Raw genomic sequence first — 21,519 nt, 5'->3', positions numbered from 1 at the left:
CTTTTTGTTTTTATGTCTCATAAGACATACATCAAGCAATTAGAATGATAGCCAGATAGATGCATTGAGATAAAAAACACAGTATGCTCAGAAAAGTGGATGAGAATGGAAGATTAAGGTGCTCATAAATAAAATATTAATAATGTACATAATGGTTATTATCAAGTCAAATCAGTTGTGAGTTTAAGGGATTTAGAGTTTCTTATTTCTATGTTGTTATTTACTTCTTGAACTATGGAATTTGATGCAATGAGTCAGGTAGAAAATACTGAAACTTCAAATCCTAAACTGTGTAGAAAAAAGTTGAAAAATTTTGATTTCCTTACTTGGAGTTTTACTTCACATTTCTAACCATACCTACAGAATGAGCATTTTTGGTCATGCCTAGATTATGAAATAAATGCAAGCCAGTGCCTGTTTGCTGGTCTAGGGCTGTGTGGGACAAGTTCGTAGACATCTGTAAGGCAAAATTTTTCTCCCTCCTGAGATGGGCACATGCCCAAATGACCTATGGGAAATGATCATTGTCATGTGAACTGAATGGTAGCCAGGTTTCATCTGCATGAGTGCTAGGATAGGAAGCAGGAATGTATAAGGAAGTGTGTTAAAAGTTCAGAAAATGAGGAGAATCCCAGAGCAGTACTTCTATCCAAACCTTGCTTTTATTTACAAATACCTAGGAGAGGTTTAATTTTTGTAGAGATAGATTAAAAGAAGCTCATTCTATGGCACAGATATTCTGAGTTTTGATAGCACACAAGGGGGTGCAGTGAAGGCCTGTTTTGTTCCTTCATGCCAGGTGAGCACACTGTTAAGGAAAGGACACCACAGACTTGTCTCTCTAGTCTCTCTCTACAAGACACTTAAAAATATGATTGGAATTCTTTGTGGCTTTTTTTTTTTTCTATTCCAATGTATATCATCAAAGACAAATGCCAAAATGTAATTTAATTTTTTGTTTTGCCAAGTGAAGGCAAAACAAGTTTTGAGTCAGCTGTATATCCAACTGCCATGCTTAAAAAAAAAAAAAAAAGAGCAAGAAATGCCATCTTCTGTGTGTGACAGAGGAATCTTCATTCACTTCAACGGGGTGAGGAGCAAGCCTCTCCAATAGGTAGATAATAGGTGCCTTACGCCTGTAAGGCACAGGTAGTGAAATCTGAGTATCAGGTTTTCTGAACTAGACTTTGAACCTATGGCAACTGAGCTGCAGCTTAGAAGTTGTGTGTCAGATCTCCAGTACTAAACTCAAGTATCCATAGTCTTTGGGCTCTTCCCCATGACAGAAGCATGCTCCATGTTCCCTCCAGTATCTCCCAGTCTGCTTCTGCCTCTGATCTCCTGTCACTGGCAAAAGATGAAGGTGCTGAGGTGTTCACTGAAAAAAGGGCAGTGTCTGCTTTTCCCTTGAGCCTTCATTTTAAGCAGAACAATAGAAGAAAGAAGTTTCATCTTGATGGGCCATTCTCAAAATAGACCCTGAGTTATTACAATAAATTCTGAACAAACTGCTTAATTCTATGGCTGTTCATGTAAGAATTTTCTGTTTCTGGGTATTTTACTGACGCAAAAAATTAATCAAACTACATTTTAAGTGTAGACCATTATTTATAAGCACACTACTTAATGTGTCAGTGATTATTTTGTCTTCAATCAAATTTCCATTATCACTGATTCTTTTTTACGCTGTCTCGCATTTTAGGTGTAGATAATTATTTTTAAGTACACTGCTTAATATGTCGGTGTTTATTTTGTTTTTAATCAAATTTCCATTATCACTGATTCTTTCTTCTTCTATCTCCTGTCTCAGTCTTTTGGATCTTTTTTGTTTCATTAGGTTTTTATTTGCCCTTGCAGAGCTTATATTATTCACTCTAATCTCAAAAGTGTTAAATAATTTTACTCACCAGTTTTGGCTACAGTGGACTCTTCTGATTGTCTTCTGGTTTCCATAACAACACATTTCCAATTCCTTACTAATTTACTTCTATTCTGCAAGAAAAATTCAAGTATAATTTCAAATCCCTGTATGATAAACAGTGGCCTGAGAGCTTAGTTAAATGCTGCAAGAAATACTTTACAAGTCCAATAACTAATTTCTTGATTTCTTCTGCTATAAACATTTAATGAAGAGAGCAGGAAAATTGAATTTGATCCAAGGATCTTTATGGGTTTAAGGACTGCAAATGGCACTCTGGTATCTTCTTAAGAGCCCATCAGACTCATGCAGTAATACACCATAACATTGACAATAATTTTTATATTCTTCCCTTGATTACAATTAATTATGTGGATTTATCAGGAGTCACAATTTTCCAGTTTCCTAGTGCATTTTTTTTCCCCATAAATTCTAGCGGTCTTGGTTTGTACTGTAAGTTAGAATATTATAGTACAGAATGATTCATTGTGAAGTTCCTTTATTTTTCTAATTTGTGTTTTATAGATCAAGCTAATGCCTCCAGCTCCAAATGATGACCTGGCTTCTCTGAGTGAGCTAACAGACAGCAGCCTGCTTTATGAGATTCAGAAGCGTTTCAACAATAATCAGATATATGTGAGTTGCTATTCACCCATCAACAGGAAGCTTTCAAAAAAACACCAAAAGAGAATAAGAAAAATAGGATTACTATCATAACCACTGGACAGTAACCTGCCTTGAACTCATGAACTAGTTTTAACTATATGAGGGCATGTGTGTGTGCAAGCCCTGCACTTCCTCAAGTTTGTTTAGGAAAAGGAGAAGTAAAAAATAACATATCACTTCAGACAGGTTTGAATACAATTTATGTGTGTTTATTTAATGGAGGAAGTAAGTTGGTAAACATTGATGAACACACTTGTCATAAAATGAGTGTTTTAAGATTGCTCAGATCACAGTGTGTTTGGGGCAGGGGTGTACCACCATGATTTGTAATCTTCCTTCTCAAACCACCAAAAGAGCCTTCCATTTTCAATGCTATGTTAATTTAAAAGAGCATGATTACTGAAAATGTAAAAGAAATTTAGATTTAAAAGCTTAGAATTCTGCATGGGAGTTTTAATTATTCATTTCTTCCACCATCAGAGAAATAATTATATAGTAGTGTTAATCATCTAGATAGCAAAAGAAATTTTTGTATCCCTGTCCATATCTTACCCATAACTTATTACTAACTTACTAAACAGCTGAGTGGAGTGTAAATGTGAAATATGCATATGCTTTTTAAATATATGAGTTGATTACACTATTTTGACTCAAGGAATATGGGGGACCTATTATGTTGCTGTGAATCCATTTGAAATTATGGGAACTGAACAGGTGTTATGACATTCAATGGTAAAAAAAATTCTGTGGTTTGGACTCATGGGTCAAATGCTAAAAAAATACTCATTATATGAGTATTTGTTTTTCTTTATCTCACTTTCAAAGATACCAGATAACTTAAACTGAATTAATGAAGATCCACAGAGGAAGTCTTTTATTTCAAGATACTGAAGATTTCACCTGAAAGAATCTTCTACTCTTCTACTCTTAGCTTAATAGAGTTTTTAGGCAGTGATCATGAGTATTTGTCTCAACAGCAGCCACTCTGCTTTGTAGAGTGTCAGCATCAGTGCTGAAGTTGCTTTCATTTTGACTTGGTTCTTCGACTTAGAAGGAAAAGTCCTTGGGCTCCAATTCCAAGCCAAAGTCCTCATTAGCACTAAACACTTTCTGATGCATGTTCTTTTGGAAGCTTTATAAAGTTTAATTCTGCTGGAAAACCCAACAGTGAAATCAGGGTAGATGGGAGAAGGGAAATAAATGGATGCATTTTAGAAGAAAATCACTACATTTATTATGAAAGACAGTATTTCCCACCTCCCCAAATCAAAATGCTTCATCTTGAAAAAGACAACATGACCAAAACTGTTCACATGATGCTTTGCTATCTGCCTTCTTCAGAGACAGAAGTTTGGCAATTTTATAGCAGCAAGTCTGGCATTCTAATAGCAGCAGCTATTTATGTGGAGTGGAAAGTATAGCAGCAAGAGTGGCCTACAATCTTACACTTAAGTGCACAGAATTGTAGAATGGTTTGAGTTGGAAAAGATCCTTTAAGACCATCTGATTCCAGCCCTCCAGCATAGGCAGAGACATCTTCCAGTAGATGATGTTGAACTCAAGGCCCCATCCAGTCTGTCCTTGTACATTTCCAGGCATGAGGCATCCTCTGGGCAACCTCTTCTAGTGCCTCAGCACTTTCACAGTAAACATTTTTCTCCTAGTAACTATCCTAAATATTTTTCCTTCTAGCTTAAAACCATTCCTTCTCATTCTGTCACTACAATCCGTGATAAGAGTCACTCCCTATATTTCTTGTAGGCCCCTTTAGGTATTGGAAGACTGCTCTAAGTTCTCCCTGGAACCTTCTCCAGGCTAAACTGTCTCAACTTCCTCAGCCTATCTTCACAGCAGAGGTGCTCCAGGCCTTTGATCATCTTTATGGCCCTCATATTGTCCTAACAGGTCCATGTCCTTCCTGTGCTGGGACCCCAGAGCTGGATGCAGCACTCCAGGTGGGCTCTCACCAGAGCAGAGCAGAGGGGCAGAATCCCCTTCCTCACCCAGCTGCCCACACTGCTTGTGGTGCAACCCAGGCCACAATTGGCTTTCTGGGCTGCAAGAGCACAGTGCTCATTCATGTCCAGCCTCTCATCCATCAATAGCCCCAAATATGAAATAGTAAAATATTGCGAACATGCAATCATTAGATTTACTCTTTCTGATATGGTCAGGATAGTTTTTCTAGGTGCATGCTCATATGTTCCTGTACACATACACTTGTATAAACACATGTATATGTATCAATTGCTCCAGCTTACCCCAAAGCAATATATTTTACTGTATCAGCTCTGGATAACCAGTATAGCATTTCTAAATTTTGTCATCTCTTCCATAAAAAATCACTTGAGGGACTTTTTTATATGGTAGGCATGCCGGGAGTTAGACTTAATGATCCTTGTGGTCCCTTCCAACTCAGCAGCTTCTGTGATTCTGTGACATTTTTTTAGTTTGGCAAGTGGTAAGTTACAAATTAACTTTCAAATAATCTACCAATAATATATGTAGTGCAATTTTTCTCTGCATAATTTTCAGTTATGAAGAATTCAGTTTTATTACAAAAATACTAATTAATTCTGTTCAAAATGTAAATTTAGATCTCAAATTCAAACCGTGGAGTTAAAAGCTCAGAACTCATGAATTATGTTTAGCATGTTGTTAAAGATTTAGGAGGTTTTGCTGAGAATTCTTTTTGGAAGAAAGCCTCCTTAAAAATGTAAATTTATTACTTAATAAAGCAATTATGTCTTCTTTTTTTCAGACCTACATTGGTGATATACTGTTGCTTGTTAACCCATTTAAAGAACTTCCTATTTATTCTACCATGGTAAGCATTCTCTTTTTAAAAGTTTGCAGATATTTTTTCACAGTTTATATAGTTCATTTAGTCAAACCCCTAAAATTAATTAATGTATATGCCCATTTTATGTGGAAAGCATCTATCTCAGTTTTACTATTTTAGCAAAACCTTAAAAATTTCTTCCAAGGTACAGCTATTTTTTCTGTGTCTTACTGGTAATTTGAATGAGCAGGAGCTCTTTAGGTAGTTTAAAATAAATCCTGATGACCTTGATGGTTTCTGCCACAGTCAAACTTATAGAAATAGATGCATACTTCATAGAGTGGTTTTTGAGTTCACATCCCCCTGCCCAAAGCATGATTATGGAAATAACAACCTTGGATCACGCACAAAGGCTCAAAATGTCTGTCTGTGCTCCACACCAGGCTCCTTCCTCATGCATTCAGCACCAGCTGAGCTCTGCCCTGGGCTTGTTCCTGGCAGAGGCGGAATTTGGGTAAGGGGGATCAAACAGTGTGAAAAAGTCCAAGTGTTTTGATCTCTTCTTCGTCTTCACCCAGACATTTTAGAGATACAATGTTAGTATAACTTAATTTATCCTCCCCTCTTCTCATTGATGAGATCACAGAGCTCAGCCTCCCTGATAGGGAATATCCAAATTTGTCTATTTAACTTACAAGAATTATAAAGGGTTAAACATTTGGTAAACAAATTGCAATTTGTTACTGTTTGCTGTGTCATGTGGCTTGGTGTATAACAGTAGTAAATCTGAGAGAAAGAAACACAGTGATGTTCATGGTAGAAGCATCAGATTCTAAGTAGAGAATCTGAATTTATTTCTAAAAATGGAAATCATCCATCATCCCCAAAGTTTTAGATGATGGTATTTTTTTCCTGTCACTGTGTATTTTATATTAGATACATTATTTTGTGCACCAAGAGAGAACTGTAAAGTGTTTACGTATTAAAATGTTTCCCAAAAGTTTGCTGCATCTTTACTTCTCTGTGATAGATCTATTTAATTAAGTTCATCAAGAGACACTTTTTGTCCTGTAATCTTTTGGGTCACCTTGGATAATAATTGCTTTCTCTTCATCTTTGTAATCTGCATACTACTGTGCATTCTGCAGGTATTTCCCAGATGATCAAGAAACCATGGTTGTAAAACCACTTTGTTTTTGAAATGCTCCAGTATACTGGAGCAGCTTAGCTGATATTGTATTAAAGTCTCTAAATGTTAGATAGTCTATATATTAAAGTAATAAAAAGTGAAGATGTCAATTCCTCACTAAATGCTGACATGCTATATGATGTGGCTCATTAGCTAGCATTTTTGTTTGAGGTATGTAGTTTGTTAGCTGTCAAAAAGAAAAGGAATGCAAACATGTATTGAGCATGATACTATTTTTAAAACAAGGATGAAGAAATGAAAATATTATCATATAAATATTTTAATAACACCGGAATTTTATGTTTCTTTTTTTAAAAAAATACTGTATATAACTTCTTGACAATTTTGTTATTGTGCACTGATCACCCACACTTTGTTCCAATAGAATACTGCTAAAATAAATATTTTATAAGAAGTTATTCTCTCTGAGATGGCATAAAGAATCATGCATTAATGGACACTGATGTACTTTGCTTCTTATGAAATTCCATGCAATTATTAGGTGATAATATTATTTCATTTTTACATGGAAATACACTGTACAACTACACTACACATTATAATAGCATTATACAAGGAACATGCAAGTACAGCTTTAAGGGTATTTTAGTGATTGTAGAAGTGCTTGAGCTGTAACAATGCTGCTTTGTTACATTCCTGCAGAATTTACCTGTGCCCAATTAGGACAAATATATTGTTGAAGTTTGTGTTAGAAAAATAAGTAAACTTGCGACATTTTGCATTGAGCATACTTGTGTGAAGGTTTTTCTTTGTACTTTGTGACATTCTGAAATGATTCCTGGAGAATTGGTGTGGATTTAATTTTCTTTTTTTTGGTCTGGTAAACCTTAAGGCCTGAATGTATCATAAGAGGATACATTCAGCTTCACTGTTGTAGATAACCCAGCATTGAATAGTTTCATATCTAAATAAATAAGACAGGCATGGGACAGAAAGGGGTGATGCATCAGGATACTCTCAGGGAAAAAAAAAAAAAGAAAAAAAAGAAGTGCTTTCTATAACAGATAATAGGATTTACTCAGGCTTTAAGGGTAGTGTGTGTTGCCAACTGTGTGTGTCAGGAGTTATTCTATATTGCAGAGAGAGTATTTGTAGGAGAATGCTCTGCCATGTAATAAATGAATTAGTACTATAAATGTAAGGTATTACAAAGTAGCATACTAGGTTTTGTTTTACTTAATGCCAGTACTGTTAAGTCCTCTAGTTATGTTTCATTTTATATCTTAATTAGACCTTCTGTGTCTAAAGCTGTATTTTCTGTAATTAAGATATTCATAGATGTTGTAAAGGTACCACTTCTATACATAGAAAAATTCTGTTCATAATGCTTAGAAAGCTTTATAAAAGAGCAAGATTAAGGAGGTGAAACATAACTGTTTTGAAATGTATTTATAATTTTAATTTTCAGGTCACCCAGCTTTATTTAAGTAACTCTGGAAAACTGTGCTCCTCACTTCCCCCACATATATTTTCCTGTGCTGAAAGGGCTTACCACATGCTATTCCAGGAGCAGCGTCCCCAGTGCTTTATCCTCAGGTGAAAATTTATCTTTCTATTAATTAATTTGTACCTCCTGCCTTTCAGCACTTTCCCTTGGGCCTCAGCAGTTGAGATTTCCTTTTTTTTTTTCTCTAACTGATTTTTTTCTGTGTACTGATCTCTGTATCATACATTAGAGCAAAATAGAAATGAAAAAGGTTTAATTACATCTCAAGTTCATAAATTCTCTTGGGCAATTGCCACTCCATGTAGCTGCATCTAATTAGAAACAAGAGTCAATGGTAAAGAATTCAAAACTGCTGTGTATGTTTGCTAATATTACATGAATCAGAATTAGAAATAGAACGTAATGACAATAAAAATAATAAGTCCTTGACTAGATTATAAACCTCTGTGGTGATGCACATGTATTGGAGCTTGCACTCTGCCTCACATTTGTGTGACCATTGGTTTGTTCTTTTACTCACCAAGCTCAAAATGGATTTTAAAATGGACTTTAGCCTTTAACCCTTACTCACAGTATCAATTCAATGATAAGTAACTTCAAGATTGAGAGTAATTGTGTTAGCAATCTGTGAAACAAGTTTAATACAAGTATGCTGGTTTTATAATGGTGAAATTTGGCATTCACCTGGAATTTTTTAATCCCCAAATCTATTAATCCTTCTTTTCTCAAACTCTTTGAAAACAGTGAGTCTGGTGAATTTGATGTACTCAGTCAAAGAAATGTGTTGCTCAGTCTCATCACTTTTCTATCTTTTCACCCTCTACTTACTTCCATATCTTGTGAATCTTTAATCTTAATATCCTCCATGGGATTAGAGACTCAATGAGATTGTAAAAGACCTTTGAGTACCACCCTTGACTGAACACTTTGTCAACTAGACCATGGCAGTGAGTGCCATGTCCAGTCATTTCTTGAACACCTCCAGGGATGGTGACTCCACCATCTCCTTCAGTAGCCCATTCCAGTGTCTAATCACCCTTCCTGCAAAGACCTTATGTCCAGCTGTCCTGATTTAGGGTAAGTTAGGGAGAAAACTTCTAAAGGCGTTCTTCTAGAAAGCAAATTAAAGTGGGCCCTCCCTCAACTGGTTTGGGAAAAGATTTCTTTGGAGAAAAGTGGAAAAAAAAAATTTGTTTTTGTTAAATTGTTCAACAGGTAAAGCATTCACTAGCACAAAACATGAATAATATTAAACAATAAAACCTCTTGCCAATCTGAAGAGATTGCAAACTCAGTCCCCTTTGTGGGCTGCAGCTCGGCTCACTCAGTCTCCAATCAGTCCCTCCGGTGCTGGAAATGCCACAGTCCAGCCCAGCTTGGCCTAGCCCGGTGGGCCACAAGCGCGAACTGCTGCTGCTCTTCTAGTGTTCAGTCCAGAGCAGGTTTGAACAGTTCCAAGAAAAAGAAAAAACAACAGTCCAGGAACTTCGCTGCCTCAGCTAGCTAAAACTAACTAAAAAGAAGGAGAACTCTCTCCCACATCTGTCTGTGCTGCAGACACCGCGGTCCAGGAGCAGGATGCTGCGGAGCAAGTGCAATCCCTGATTACAACCTCTGTGCTTCTTCTCTGCCCTCCTTTGCTCTTGGAACTAGTCTTAAAGGTGTAAAACTTATTTCTGGGCTAAACAGATAAATGGGGATACAAGCATCATAAAGTCACTCTAGGGCATCAACCTAACCTCCCCTGGTGCAGCTTGAGGCTATTTCCTCACTGTATTGTTGCTGGTTGCCTGGGAGAAGGTGCCGATCCTCACCTGGCTACAGCTTCCTTTCAGGCAGTTGGAGAGAGTAATCAGGTCTCCCCTGAGCCACCTTTTCTCCAGCCTAAACATTCCCAGCTCCCTCAGCCGTTCTTCATAGGACTTGATGCTCCAAACCCTTGACCAGCTCCCTTGCCTTTCTCTGGACTCCCTCCTGCACTTGAATATGCTTTCATGAAGTGAGGAGACCAGAACTGGACACAGGACTTGAGGTGCAGCCAAATTTGTTACCAATTTACAATATTATTTTTCTCCCCCAGTCACTTCACATCTAATCAAAAGCTTACTCACTGAGATACAGCATTTTACAACAGGAAAGCATTTGGCCAAATCACTGAAGAACTTGCTATCAGCTGTTCACAATTATTTTCACTTTGTAACAACCCAGCTTTATTCATGTATGCTTAACACCAAGAACTGTCTTTGTAGAAACTTCTAATGGAAGTTACAGAATAAAATAATATTATTAGTTATGCTCTTAAATAGCCAGTAGGTGGACTTTTCATTATTAGCTTCCTTCTGGCTGCATTTTACTCCCGCTTTTCAGGATATGAAAATACATTAAGCACTGACAAGATAAGTAAAGAGCTGTCTTGGGAGCCTAAATATAGTCCTGTTAAAAGCTAAGGATCCTTAGTAAATCAAACTAAAGATTTATGGCATGCTGATTGCTAATTTATGAGTCAAAAATGCATAATGAATACATAAAATGAAATGGTCTGGCCAGGGAGGGGTGGCAATATCCAATGATACTGTTGTGACATAAATCACATTTTTAAGCCAAATAATCTGGAACAGAAAGAAGTCCTGTGTTTTACAGTGGAATTCATTGAAAGCTTTGGATTTCCTCAGTTTAGCATCACCAAAAGCATTCTGTTCAATTTAATTTTTTTAGAAGTATAATTCTATGTGTTTTAAATGCAATGGGCTGCTGCAGTACAGTTGCATATTTGTATTGAAACATTGTTTAGAAATACACTGTCCAATTCAGCTTAATTTTAAAAATATAATTTCCAACTAACATGAAAGATTGATCAGTTACATATAACATTACTGTTAATACAAAACTCATTCCTTTGTATTTAACAGTTTTGCTTGCACATATTTGTTTCAAATCTAGAAACCAATCACTAGGAGCAAGACTCAATGTCTCACTTACCTACTCTGAAAATGGAGCAGAAATAGATTATTCTGACCCTCAAAAGTGTGCGAATTTAGTCACTCTTCCCTGGATATATATTACTATATTAATGGGAATTTGGAGTAGTAATGCTCCCTGCAGTACAATAAGAGATTTGTTTCAAAAATTCATGCAGAACAGCACACCTGTCTTCCCTTAAATCTGATAGAAATCTTATATGAACACATTCTGTCAGCAGTTTTCCATCACTTCTGATTATAGTTCAAGTACTGCAGGAGTATGGTTTTTTGTTAAGTATGGTATGAGTGTGGTATCTTTGGTCAGAATTGAAAATGAAGCACAAAAAATAAAACCCCATCATTTACAACATCTGTAATGACAGGTATATTGCTCCTTACATGTTTTTTATTTTGTCATATTTTCCCAAAGTAGATGATTTATAGAATTTCTTTATAATGGGACTGTTGTTTACCAAACAGTAACGATCCAATAATGATCCACTGTTCTGAAATCATAAAGGTGTAGACAAACCTGCCTAAGATGGGGGGTAAACAAAGTACTTCTCTGTACTTGCAGAAAGTAATTCTTAAAAATTGCCTGGGGCTGGCTGTTTTCTGACTTTTTTACCTGTGCTTCCTTGATTAACTGCTTCCATGTGATAGTTCTGTCTATTTCCAAGTCTCCCTTCATGCAATATATATGATAATGGATGATAATCCAAATGTTGTGGATTTGACAGTTGTAGATTCTTTATTTCCCCTGGGTGTATTATGGCTCATGTTCTTTGCTTCACGTGACTTTGTATTTTCACTCTTTCAATTGGTCTTTTTTCCTAAAAAATTTAGATTTTAATTTTTTTTAAATTTCAAAACAGAACCTATTTTTTAATTATTCATAACATTTGAAGATAGAAAGATTTGAGCTGTAATTAAGGTTGTATTAACAAAATATTTATAAAGCAATAATAGGAAACAAGCCCTCCATCAGGTAGTTATAAAGAAAAGCTGGAAAGCCAAAGGAGGAAGAGTGAGAAAACTTCATGGACTTCCTAATTAAATTTCATGTTTCATCCTAACATCTTACCTAAATTTACCCTCTTTCAGTTTGCACAATTATTCCTTGTCCTGTCACTACAGTTTCTGACTAAGAGTCCCACTTTGGCTTCCCTGTCGGGGATTTTGCTTCCTTCCTCCATCCCACCCCTTTCCTATTGTTTCTTTTCCACCTTTGTCATTCTATTGCCTTTTACCTTATTTACTTTGGTCACTTTCCCTATTAGAAATTCTTATTCTTTTGAATATTTATTCCATATCACAAACAAGAAATCACAGTGATCTAGATAGAACCACTAAAGTCAGAGTGTATTGCAGAAAATGGGCAGGTTGTAAAATCAATCAGCTTTTTCTTTTCCTTCCTGTTCCTTTTGTATTTTATTTCCATTCTTTCTATTGTATTCTTCACTTTCTATTTCTTCTGATTTCCCGTCATTATGACGAAAGCAATTTCCCGATCTGCAAAGGAAACCAAGGCAGCTTTAGTGAGCTCCTTTGCTGGACAAAAGGTAAAGGAAAACATAAAGTCTGTGCTATAATACCTTCAAAAAGACTTGAAACCATTAGATTTGGTTGGTTTGACCTGTGGTACAAGACAGTGTACCACAGCTCTGACAGCCTTCACGTACATAGACAGTCAGTCTGTCTCCTATGTTCTGTTCTTTATTTGTCATCCATAAACCTTCCATTATTTGAAATAAAGGTTTGATGGAGGTACCTTCAATCTATTCAAACAAAGCTAGCAGAAAATTTAAATGACATTTCAATTGTGAAACTAGCACTGATTCCTCCCTCTCTTCCTTGCCTGTCATCTTGCAGTGGAGAAAGTGGTTCTGGGAAGACTGAAGCCTGCAAACAGATAGTAAAACACCTCACTTGCAGAGCCAACTGCAGCAGAAATACTTTTGATACAAAGATAAAACATGTAAGTAGCATTCTCACCACTGAGTGGAATGAAGTAACACCTTGGCCTCTTGGGTAGAGGGATATTTGAAATGTATGGAAAAAGGTGTCAGCTCTGTAGAAATTTATAAATGGCTTGTTTTCACCTTTAAAGTCAAAGGAAGTTTTTTTTTGTTTTTTTTTTTTTTTTTTCCATGAATGGGAATGGCATTAAGCTCACCTTGATATGATAAGAAGAATCTCCAAAGTGGAGGCATTTTTGTTTCTATGTTTTGGTGACTTTGAAAATCAGTATTGCAGTGAATAGGAAACATTTTTATTATAAGGAACCGTTTCTTACACATTAAATTAATTGCCTTCAGTAAATAAATAAATAAATTTGTCTGTATGGTACTTGCTGGACAGTATAAGAAGTGTTGAGACATCTGAAGTAATCGTATGCAAGACAAACTGTAAACTTGCAGGAAAACTGCAAGGGTTGAACAAAGTCATATGGCTCAATATCTGTGTACATAATATATTTAAGAAACAAGTAAGAGTTCTGAATTTTTGTTCAGTCATATTTAAGTTTGAAAATATGTGCTTCCATATATCCATATTTAATTCCATAGAAAGGGTCACACTGACATTTTAAATTATGCTGAACCCTGGATTGCCAGTTCAAGTTCTTTATAGAAATTACCTTTCTTGATGAAATTTCTCATCTGAGATATCAACTCAAAGACAGCTATCAATGTGTTTTAATGGAGGTGGAAGAGCATTATCAAATTTTGGTTATAGAAAGATCCTTTAAAACTAGCTTAGATGGGATATCTGACTTTAGAGGGTAAATGTGTCAGATCTCATCCATAGGGAATAGAGTAGAAATTCTAATTTAGTTGCTTTTTAAGGTGCCTTAATGAACACAGATGTCTGGATTCATTCCTGCTGCAGTTGTGCATATAACCATTAAATTAATAAAATTGTACAGGTTAAAGCAAGTGTTGAATTAGTCTAAAATCAAATACATCCTAAACATCACTACTGGAGTGGAACTGGAACTAAACTTGGCTGACTAGTTTTCTGCTGCCACCTACTGCACAGACATCTGGTTTAATTAATACTTGTGAATGGTTTAATTTTTAGAGCTTCTGTGCCACTCCACAGACCTCTTCCCTCCCCAGCTGATTCATCCAGCTTCATGAAAAGAGTGATGTCAGAACAAGTGTATATGCACCACATTGCAATCAGCTTCAAGGATGCATAGAGGAAAGTTCTGAAGGGAATCTGTCAGAGTGTAAGGAGTGTAAGCAACAAATTACACACAAAAAATATAAATACAATGGCTATGACCATGAAAGTCTAACATGGAAATGCATTAGTGAAACATGCCATAAAAATGTCCGAAATTGTTTTTTCCCCTCAGTTTTTCATAGTATAATCCTGAAATAATTATATTTGAAATCAATAATTTATGCCATTTCTGACATAATATAAAACCTGTAAGTTCCTTTGTTGTGTTATTAGTATTGACTGACTGTAGCTTCACAAGCCACCAAAGATTTTAATATTTTTGCCAAGTATGCCAGCTCCAGGAATATGACTCCAGTCACTCATATCCAAACTACTGCTAGAAGCAGAATTCATAGGTGAACCTTTCACTTAAAACTTCCACTATTCTGACATTGCTTTTTTGGAACATATTTGTTTTGAGATTTCTTATTTTAATTTCTATTTCCTTGGCAGGAAATAAGCCTGCTAAGTATGTTTTTAAATTCCAAGATGAAAAATGGTCTTCTTTTTTTTTTTCCCCTCCATTTATTAATCAATAAAGCAAACCTCACAGATGTTTCTTGAAACATCTTCCTGTTTATTTCCTCTCTTTTTACTTCTTTAATATTGTTTTGCAGGTAAACTGTATCTTGGAGGCCTTTGGACATGCTAAGACACCCTTGAATTATTTTTCTAGCTGTTTTATAAAGTATTTTGAACTACAGTTTTGTGAGAGAAAAAAAACATTAATTGCAGGTAAGTATCATTTAATCTGTAAATTTTAATATCCCTCTCAGAGTGTTAGGTCCGAGATCCCAGTGTGCCATGCACAGAATTGGACAGCAAGGGCTTCAAAGTACATGAAAAAGTCCAGAGGGGTTAGGGAGTGTCAGAGGAGCAGCTTTCACAGCCTGTGAATTGATCACTTGGCAGGAGAGAAGGGTGCCCTGTTCTAAGCAGCCACAAGGTGGCAGGGAAAGGCAAGAAACAAAGTGACTACTGCAACTCCTCCTATTTCCCAGGTCACGTTTCATTTTATTTCACAGATCAACAAACTGGGAGCTGTGTAGTGCAACATTATGAAGTAAGAGTGAAAAAGGGATTGAGTTGTTAAGTTGTGCATTTTGTACCTAGTATTGTATTGGTTATTTTAAGTATCCCTTAAATTAGTGAGTAATATAATCTGTTCAGTAAAAAAAAACAACCAACCGGAAAAAAAAAAACAACAAAAACAAACCAACAAAAAAACCTCCAACAAACCAACAATAAGTCTATTCTGTAATACTGAAATTAGAAGTATTTTATTACAGCTTAGATCTTCTTTTAAAACAACTAGGAACCATGTTGTTTATAGAGGCAAGATAGTGTGAAATTTGTTCTTGCTTTCAGTGTGAGTCTTCTAATACCTAGTAAGCATTCGTTAGTTAAAAAAAAAAAAAAGAAAAAGAAAAACAACAACAACAACAACAAAAAAAGAGAAATACAAGAAAATTGAGCAGACTTTCAGTTTGATTCTGAAAACTCTCTCTTCAAAAGCCATCAGAGAGAGCTTTCATTTCTGGTCCACATAGGTCATCATAAAGCTACACACTGTCAAAGCAAGGTATGTCTGCTGAAATAACTATGCAGTTTCCTACTTGCACTGTTCCTGGATAGAGAAGCTGTATAGCAAGACACATTTTTGTTCCAAGTAAATTAGATTCTGTTAGATAAGCATTTCCAAATCTACTCTTTCTTTATAGTTTTAAATGTGTTCCTGCTTTCTGAAGTCTTTGGAAATAGTTCCGATTACATTTTCTTGAGGCAGTTCACTATACTATAGAAAATAGATAGTTTCTTCACAGGAAATGTCACGCATGGGAAATTACTAACACTTTTTTTTTTCTGGTTTGTTTTGTAATGAGTGTAGGATAATTGCAAAGGAAATTCAAAACTAAAAATGTGTGATTTTGTTTTTCATTTATAAGCTCTTGTGGGAGGAATGCAAAATTAAATATACATTAGCATGGACTGAAGAGCATCTCAGTTCAGTTTGTAAAAATAAACCTCAATCCCTAAAGCTTAAATTTTATAGACCCTTTGTATTGTACATATTTAATTTTAGTATATTGCGTCTGCAGGGACATGAGTTTATGAACAACTTTACTCAGAACTGACAGTTTAATTCATAGCCACTGCCTGTGACAGGATCAGTTAAACAGGTTCTTGTGACAGTTTTCTGGTACACTAATTCTGTGGTTTTATGATTCTCAAGCCATAAGCATCAAATGAGAAAATGTAGGGGGCATCAGGTCAATTAAAAATATTAACAAATTACTTATCTACCCTACTATTCCCCAGTTATTTAGGAATTGAATCAATTATTCTTACCAACTGTAAGGCTGGCTAAAGTTACATAATTTACAGTCAGGAAAGACAAGCCTTGCTACAGCAGTAGAAATATGTTTTATATCTCTGAAATTTGCAATTGATCCTGCTCTTTGATTTACTTCATAGGTGTTGCCATTTCTCAGCTACTGCTAAGCATCACATCTAAATGAAATTGTCCCAGGTTTAGACCACCATAAATGAAAAAAGAATAACGCATGTTGTCTTTGGCAGGTTTAAATTCCACCCAGGCATACTTTGTATTTATTTGCAAGATCATTTGCAGAAGTGTTTACTGTCTTGCACTGTTTAAACATAAATGAATAATTTAAATATGCAGAGCACCTGATTTTGCTGAGCCATGAATTTATAGCTCATTGATACTAATGGGGCTAAATTCGTAAACAAAAACCCCAGTGATACTAGACTGCCTCCATCAAAGGGTTTAGATGGTTTAAACTCCTCCACAGATAGATATTACAGGTGGAGATCCAGAGCAATTTGCTAATGCAGGGATATGCAAAGTACGTGTGCACACCTTTATTACAGAGGGCAAGCCCAAGGTGGCACTCCTTGCGTTTTGAGTGGACACCAGTGAAGTTCATGACAGCTTCTTGTTCATGCTGAAGTTCTTTTAGACCCTGGAAATGCTCTTTTATCACAAAGTTTATTCTTCTAGAAGAAAGTACAATATAACTGAATAACAGAAATGTTCACCATAATTTTCATAATTAGATTTGATTCATTCTTTAGCACAAACTGTATTTCTGCCATGATGGTTTAAAAACAAGGATGGAGAGTTTTAGCGTGGTTTTACTCAAAGCCAGTACAGATATCTGAAGAGATTTTATGTAAAAAAAAGTTTTATGTTAAAACAAACACTTAGAATAAACTACAGGCCTGTGATTTCATTAAGCTTCTAAAATAAATTAAGGACTCAAAGACTGATCTTCTGGCAAAAAAATAATATCATTTACTACCACTACATAATAGTAGAATACTGATTTTTTTTTCCCCCAGAATGGTCATTCAGGTAAGTTGATATAATTCCTAAGGTGAAAATGAATGCCTCTATAAATTTCCTCAAATTACTCAAAAAGAAACAAAGCAAGGACTGTTTTTGGGGTTTTTTTTAGTTAAATTGAGATGGACTGACAAATGTTTTCTTGTCTTTGCAAATAGCTGTGTTTAGGACAGCATGTTTTTGAGAAGGAGCGATGTAGTATCTAAGAATGCATAGCTGAAAGACAGATTTCACTGGCCACACTTTTAATACATAATCTGCTTGCTGACTGTGTAGCTGCTGAGTAGATCAAGTGAGCTGTCAAAGGAAGTATAAATTTGTGCTTGTAAGCACAATTACCATTGCACAAAAATGACAGACTTTGCTTTGGAACTTTATAAATTTTTTCCCTTTTATTTCACACAAAGATTTACAAACTTATTTCACTTTGCAGAAAAGCATACTACCATGATCATTTTCTTTATGACTCGTAGCACTATCAAGATGGTGCTCTTTTTGATTCATGCTGATTGGAAGCTTGGCTTTTCTTAACAGCTCTTCCCACTGCTGGAGATGCTAGTTGAGAAGGAATGTATTTAGCCTTATTAAAGTGCAGGTGACTTGAAGTACTTGGAAAGGACTGAATTAATTTGTGTCATCTGAATAAGTGATGTTGCTCATCATTAAAGTAAAATGATAGATGACCTTTCGTAACATTTTTCCTGCTTATATTAATCAATGAATGTTAAAAACAACTGAAGTGGTAGTTATAAAAGCCTTAGTGAATAATATTGCACACAAAAATGTGATTAAAGATTTGCAGTGAACTCTTTTCAAATTAATTGATGGTTGGATTAGTTTTATGTGAAATAAGTTACAAGCAAAATAAAAGATGGAAATCATCCTTCAGGTACATCTATTCTGTTTTACCCTGTAGAAATGACAGCCCGGTAATGATTGATTCTGATGAAAGTGTGTGTCTGGACTAGTCCTGCCATGATTGCATTGCTTCAATTTATAATGTGTTGCAAAGTTACTGGAGCCAGAAACACACATGATTTCCCAAGTGTGCCTTTCTACTTCCCGTACAGGTTTGGGTTTTTTAGTTTTTTCTGTAGTGTAGCAGCAGAGGATTAGATGGATGATACACAATTTCTCATAATATTGATTCCATAATAGCAGTTCACTACTACATTTTGTAGGATGATTAAATGGGCCAGATCATGTTTCCTTGCTTCAGCAAGTCAGATGTACAACTCCTCTCTGTCAGCCCTACTGACTCTGGCTAAGAGACATGGCACAGTTTTGGTTGCCAGTGCATGTCAGGGTATGTCTGTGCTGTTACACAAAGAAAGCATAGAGGATGTTCCTGGCTGATGTACCACTGACCTTCTGTACTCCTTAACTGGGATGTGTCCAGGATGGTTTGGCCTGTAAAGAGTAGTTCTTTGAGACCCTTCATAGTTGACAGAATTTAGCTCCCGAGGCCTTTCTCAAAACAATTTGTTCAAGGTTCATTTCTCTCCCATCTACACTGTCTTTCAGCAGTATTCTCAAAGGCTGTGTTCCCTCATACACACAGTTTCAAGTAACCTCAGGTTTGCTGTGTTTATTTCAACAGTATAAACAGAAACTTAAAGAACTTCAAAAGATAAGTGGAATTTAAAATAAAATGACCAGACAAATATAGATGACACAGCAATAACCTAGCAGTGGACATTAGCAATTTTATGGTGACAGGAACTGACATTCTGCCTGCTGGCCTAATGCCTCATTAGGCTGATGCAACTACCTCTGATACACACTCTCATTCACCAAAGTGTTTCACTTTGCATTAGGAAACACCTTTGAGTCCAAAACTAGTACTTAAAATATTGCTTTAATCCCAGACAGCTTAAAAAAAAAGTAAAAAAAAAAAAAATAGAAAAAATCTAAAAAGAAATAAGTGGCATGCATTTAGAAAGCATACTTGGTGTGCTGCAGGATGCACCAATATTTACAATGACTATATGTTCAAGAACTACTTCCAGTTCATGAAGAAAGGCTGTGGGAAGCTATAGTTTGATATTCTCATCTGCTTACTGCATTCAAAAGTGTAGGTCCTCTGTTGCTGAGAAGTGCACCTTATGCTCTAAACTCAAGAGTCCTTTCCACAGCAAGGATGCTTGCAAAGAGTCTGTGAAAGCTCTGCCATACTGCAGGTATTGAAAAGCCTAGAGGTGCAGCAAAATGGATTGTGTCCATGTGGTGGAAGTACTCAGTTGTGTGTGAAGAGAAGTGCTTCTGGTCTTTGCACCACAGCTAGTATTTAAGTAATGAGACAAATTATGCCAGCAGCTGGGTAAGTGGGAACTGGGATTAGGTTCCCATTTACCTGAAAGGCCCTGACCTCTATCTGCAGTTGGACATTCCCTTGTTCTCTTAGTCTCTTGCATCAGGAACCACATGGTGGTCTCCCATTCAAAACAGTGAATAGCCCTCTGTCACTTCATGGGTATCTCTAAAATATCTGTTATCTTCTGAACAGACAGATCAATCTGGGAGCTCAATATTTCCTTCACTTCTGTGTTTTGCCTCTTTCAGAATCTTAGTGGGCCTGAGGTTATGTATGGTCCTGTAAGCTGTTTTTCTGTAGGCAAATCCCGCTCAGATTCATCCTCCTTCACCTTCTTCCCCAGACTGCTGATTCACATGGCTTCTCATTTATTCAGGTCATCATAGCCCTTCTGAGATGCCCATGTTTCCTCAGGCTCAGGTCAGTGAGCTTGTTGAGAACATGTTCTGCAGAGGATTTGTCTCTTTGTAGCCATCTAGAAGCTAGGTGGTTAATCTAAATTATTAATCTCTATGTTCTGTTCTTGATTACCAGCAGAGAAAGAAGAAATGCTTCCAAGTGTGTTTTTTCAAATAGATCTTGAATCTCTCTTCCGTCTTTCTGTTTAGAAGGACAGTATAGATGCCAGTGCTCAGATGTCTCTATTTTGGTGAGATAACTAATAGCTTGTCTCTTAGAAAGTCTTGCCAAATACAGCAACTGGTACAAATCAACATCAGTATCTTCAAAACTAAGTAATTTTGATGGTAATATCAAACAGTAAGTAAGTGTGGCAATATGTTCCACCAATTCTAATGGAATTAGGGTTTTGTATGTGATTTGTATAGAAAACCATGGTAATAAATAAATGGTAATATATTTTATATGCTCCCCTCAGATAATTTTATAAGAAACATTATTAACTGTTACAATAGTAAATGATTTAAGACATTTAAGTTTAGAACAATCAGTATAATGATGAATGTATATGTTTGTTTCTTAATCAGCTAGGATTTATACATACATGTTGGAGAAGTCTCGTGTCGTTATCCAGCCTCTCAACCAGAGTAATTTTCATGTTTTTTACTTGATGATGGATGGATTATCTGCTGAAGAAAAATACACCCTGTACCTCAGTAATTTATCTGCACACAGGTAGGAAAACAACTTTATATTTAGTATTAATAGTTTTTTATATTAATGTCTCTCAGCTTTTGAAGTCTTTCTTTTAATAGTTTAAATTTTTCTAACTTTTCAATGAGTTCTGAAATTATTTATTAAGGAGCACTTGCTCATGAAGATATAGTTCTGAAGTACATATATAGTTTCTTAACAAGATCAGAGTTTTATGTACATTAATATTGTTGCCTTAAAGGAGAAAAAGAAATTTATTAGCTATTTTTCTGGCTTCTGTGGGCTAGAGTAGGCCTATTGTTTTTGGTTTTTCCCTGGTGAAACTTTTGTTTCTTAAGATAAAAAAATTATTTATTTATAATTTTCTTATGGAATATGTTGATTTTGGTGGAATGTCACTTAATGTAACTGATATCTCCATTTTCATCTTGATACTTTATATAAAAATTTGTAAGAAAAAAACAGAAACAAAAGTTTTGACTGCTTTGAACCCAAGGATAGGATTCAACAC

At 35.8% G+C, this 21,519-nt stretch overlaps 1 protein-coding gene across 8 annotated transcripts in view; it reads left to right on the top strand.

Moving 5' to 3' along the window:
* MYO16 (myosin XVI) overlaps positions 1 to 21,519 on the top strand; it is a 356,263-nt gene that overhangs the window by 183,914 nt on the left and 150,830 nt on the right. For all 8 annotated transcript variants that reach the window (XM_030280385.4, XM_072933685.1, XM_030280401.4 and 5 more), the window contains exons 11-16: positions 2,444 to 2,554; positions 5,346 to 5,411; positions 7,985 to 8,112; positions 12,856 to 12,961; positions 14,829 to 14,946; positions 20,882 to 21,029. In XM_030280385.4, coding sequence (XP_030136245.2) covers positions 2,444 to 2,554; positions 5,346 to 5,411; positions 7,985 to 8,112; positions 12,856 to 12,961; positions 14,829 to 14,946; positions 20,882 to 21,029 — 677 coding nt within the window. The remainder of the gene's footprint in view (positions 1 to 2,443; positions 2,555 to 5,345; positions 5,412 to 7,984; positions 8,113 to 12,855; positions 12,962 to 14,828; positions 14,947 to 20,881; positions 21,030 to 21,519) is intronic.

Source organism: Taeniopygia guttata, chromosome 1, assembly GCF_048771995.1.
Source record: "Taeniopygia guttata chromosome 1, bTaeGut7.mat, whole genome shotgun sequence".
Taxonomy (NCBI): domain Eukaryota; kingdom Metazoa; phylum Chordata; class Aves; order Passeriformes; family Estrildidae; genus Taeniopygia; species Taeniopygia guttata.
The sequence above is the reverse complement of the archived record's forward strand: the minus strand, read 5'-3'. Positions and strand labels throughout refer to the sequence as shown.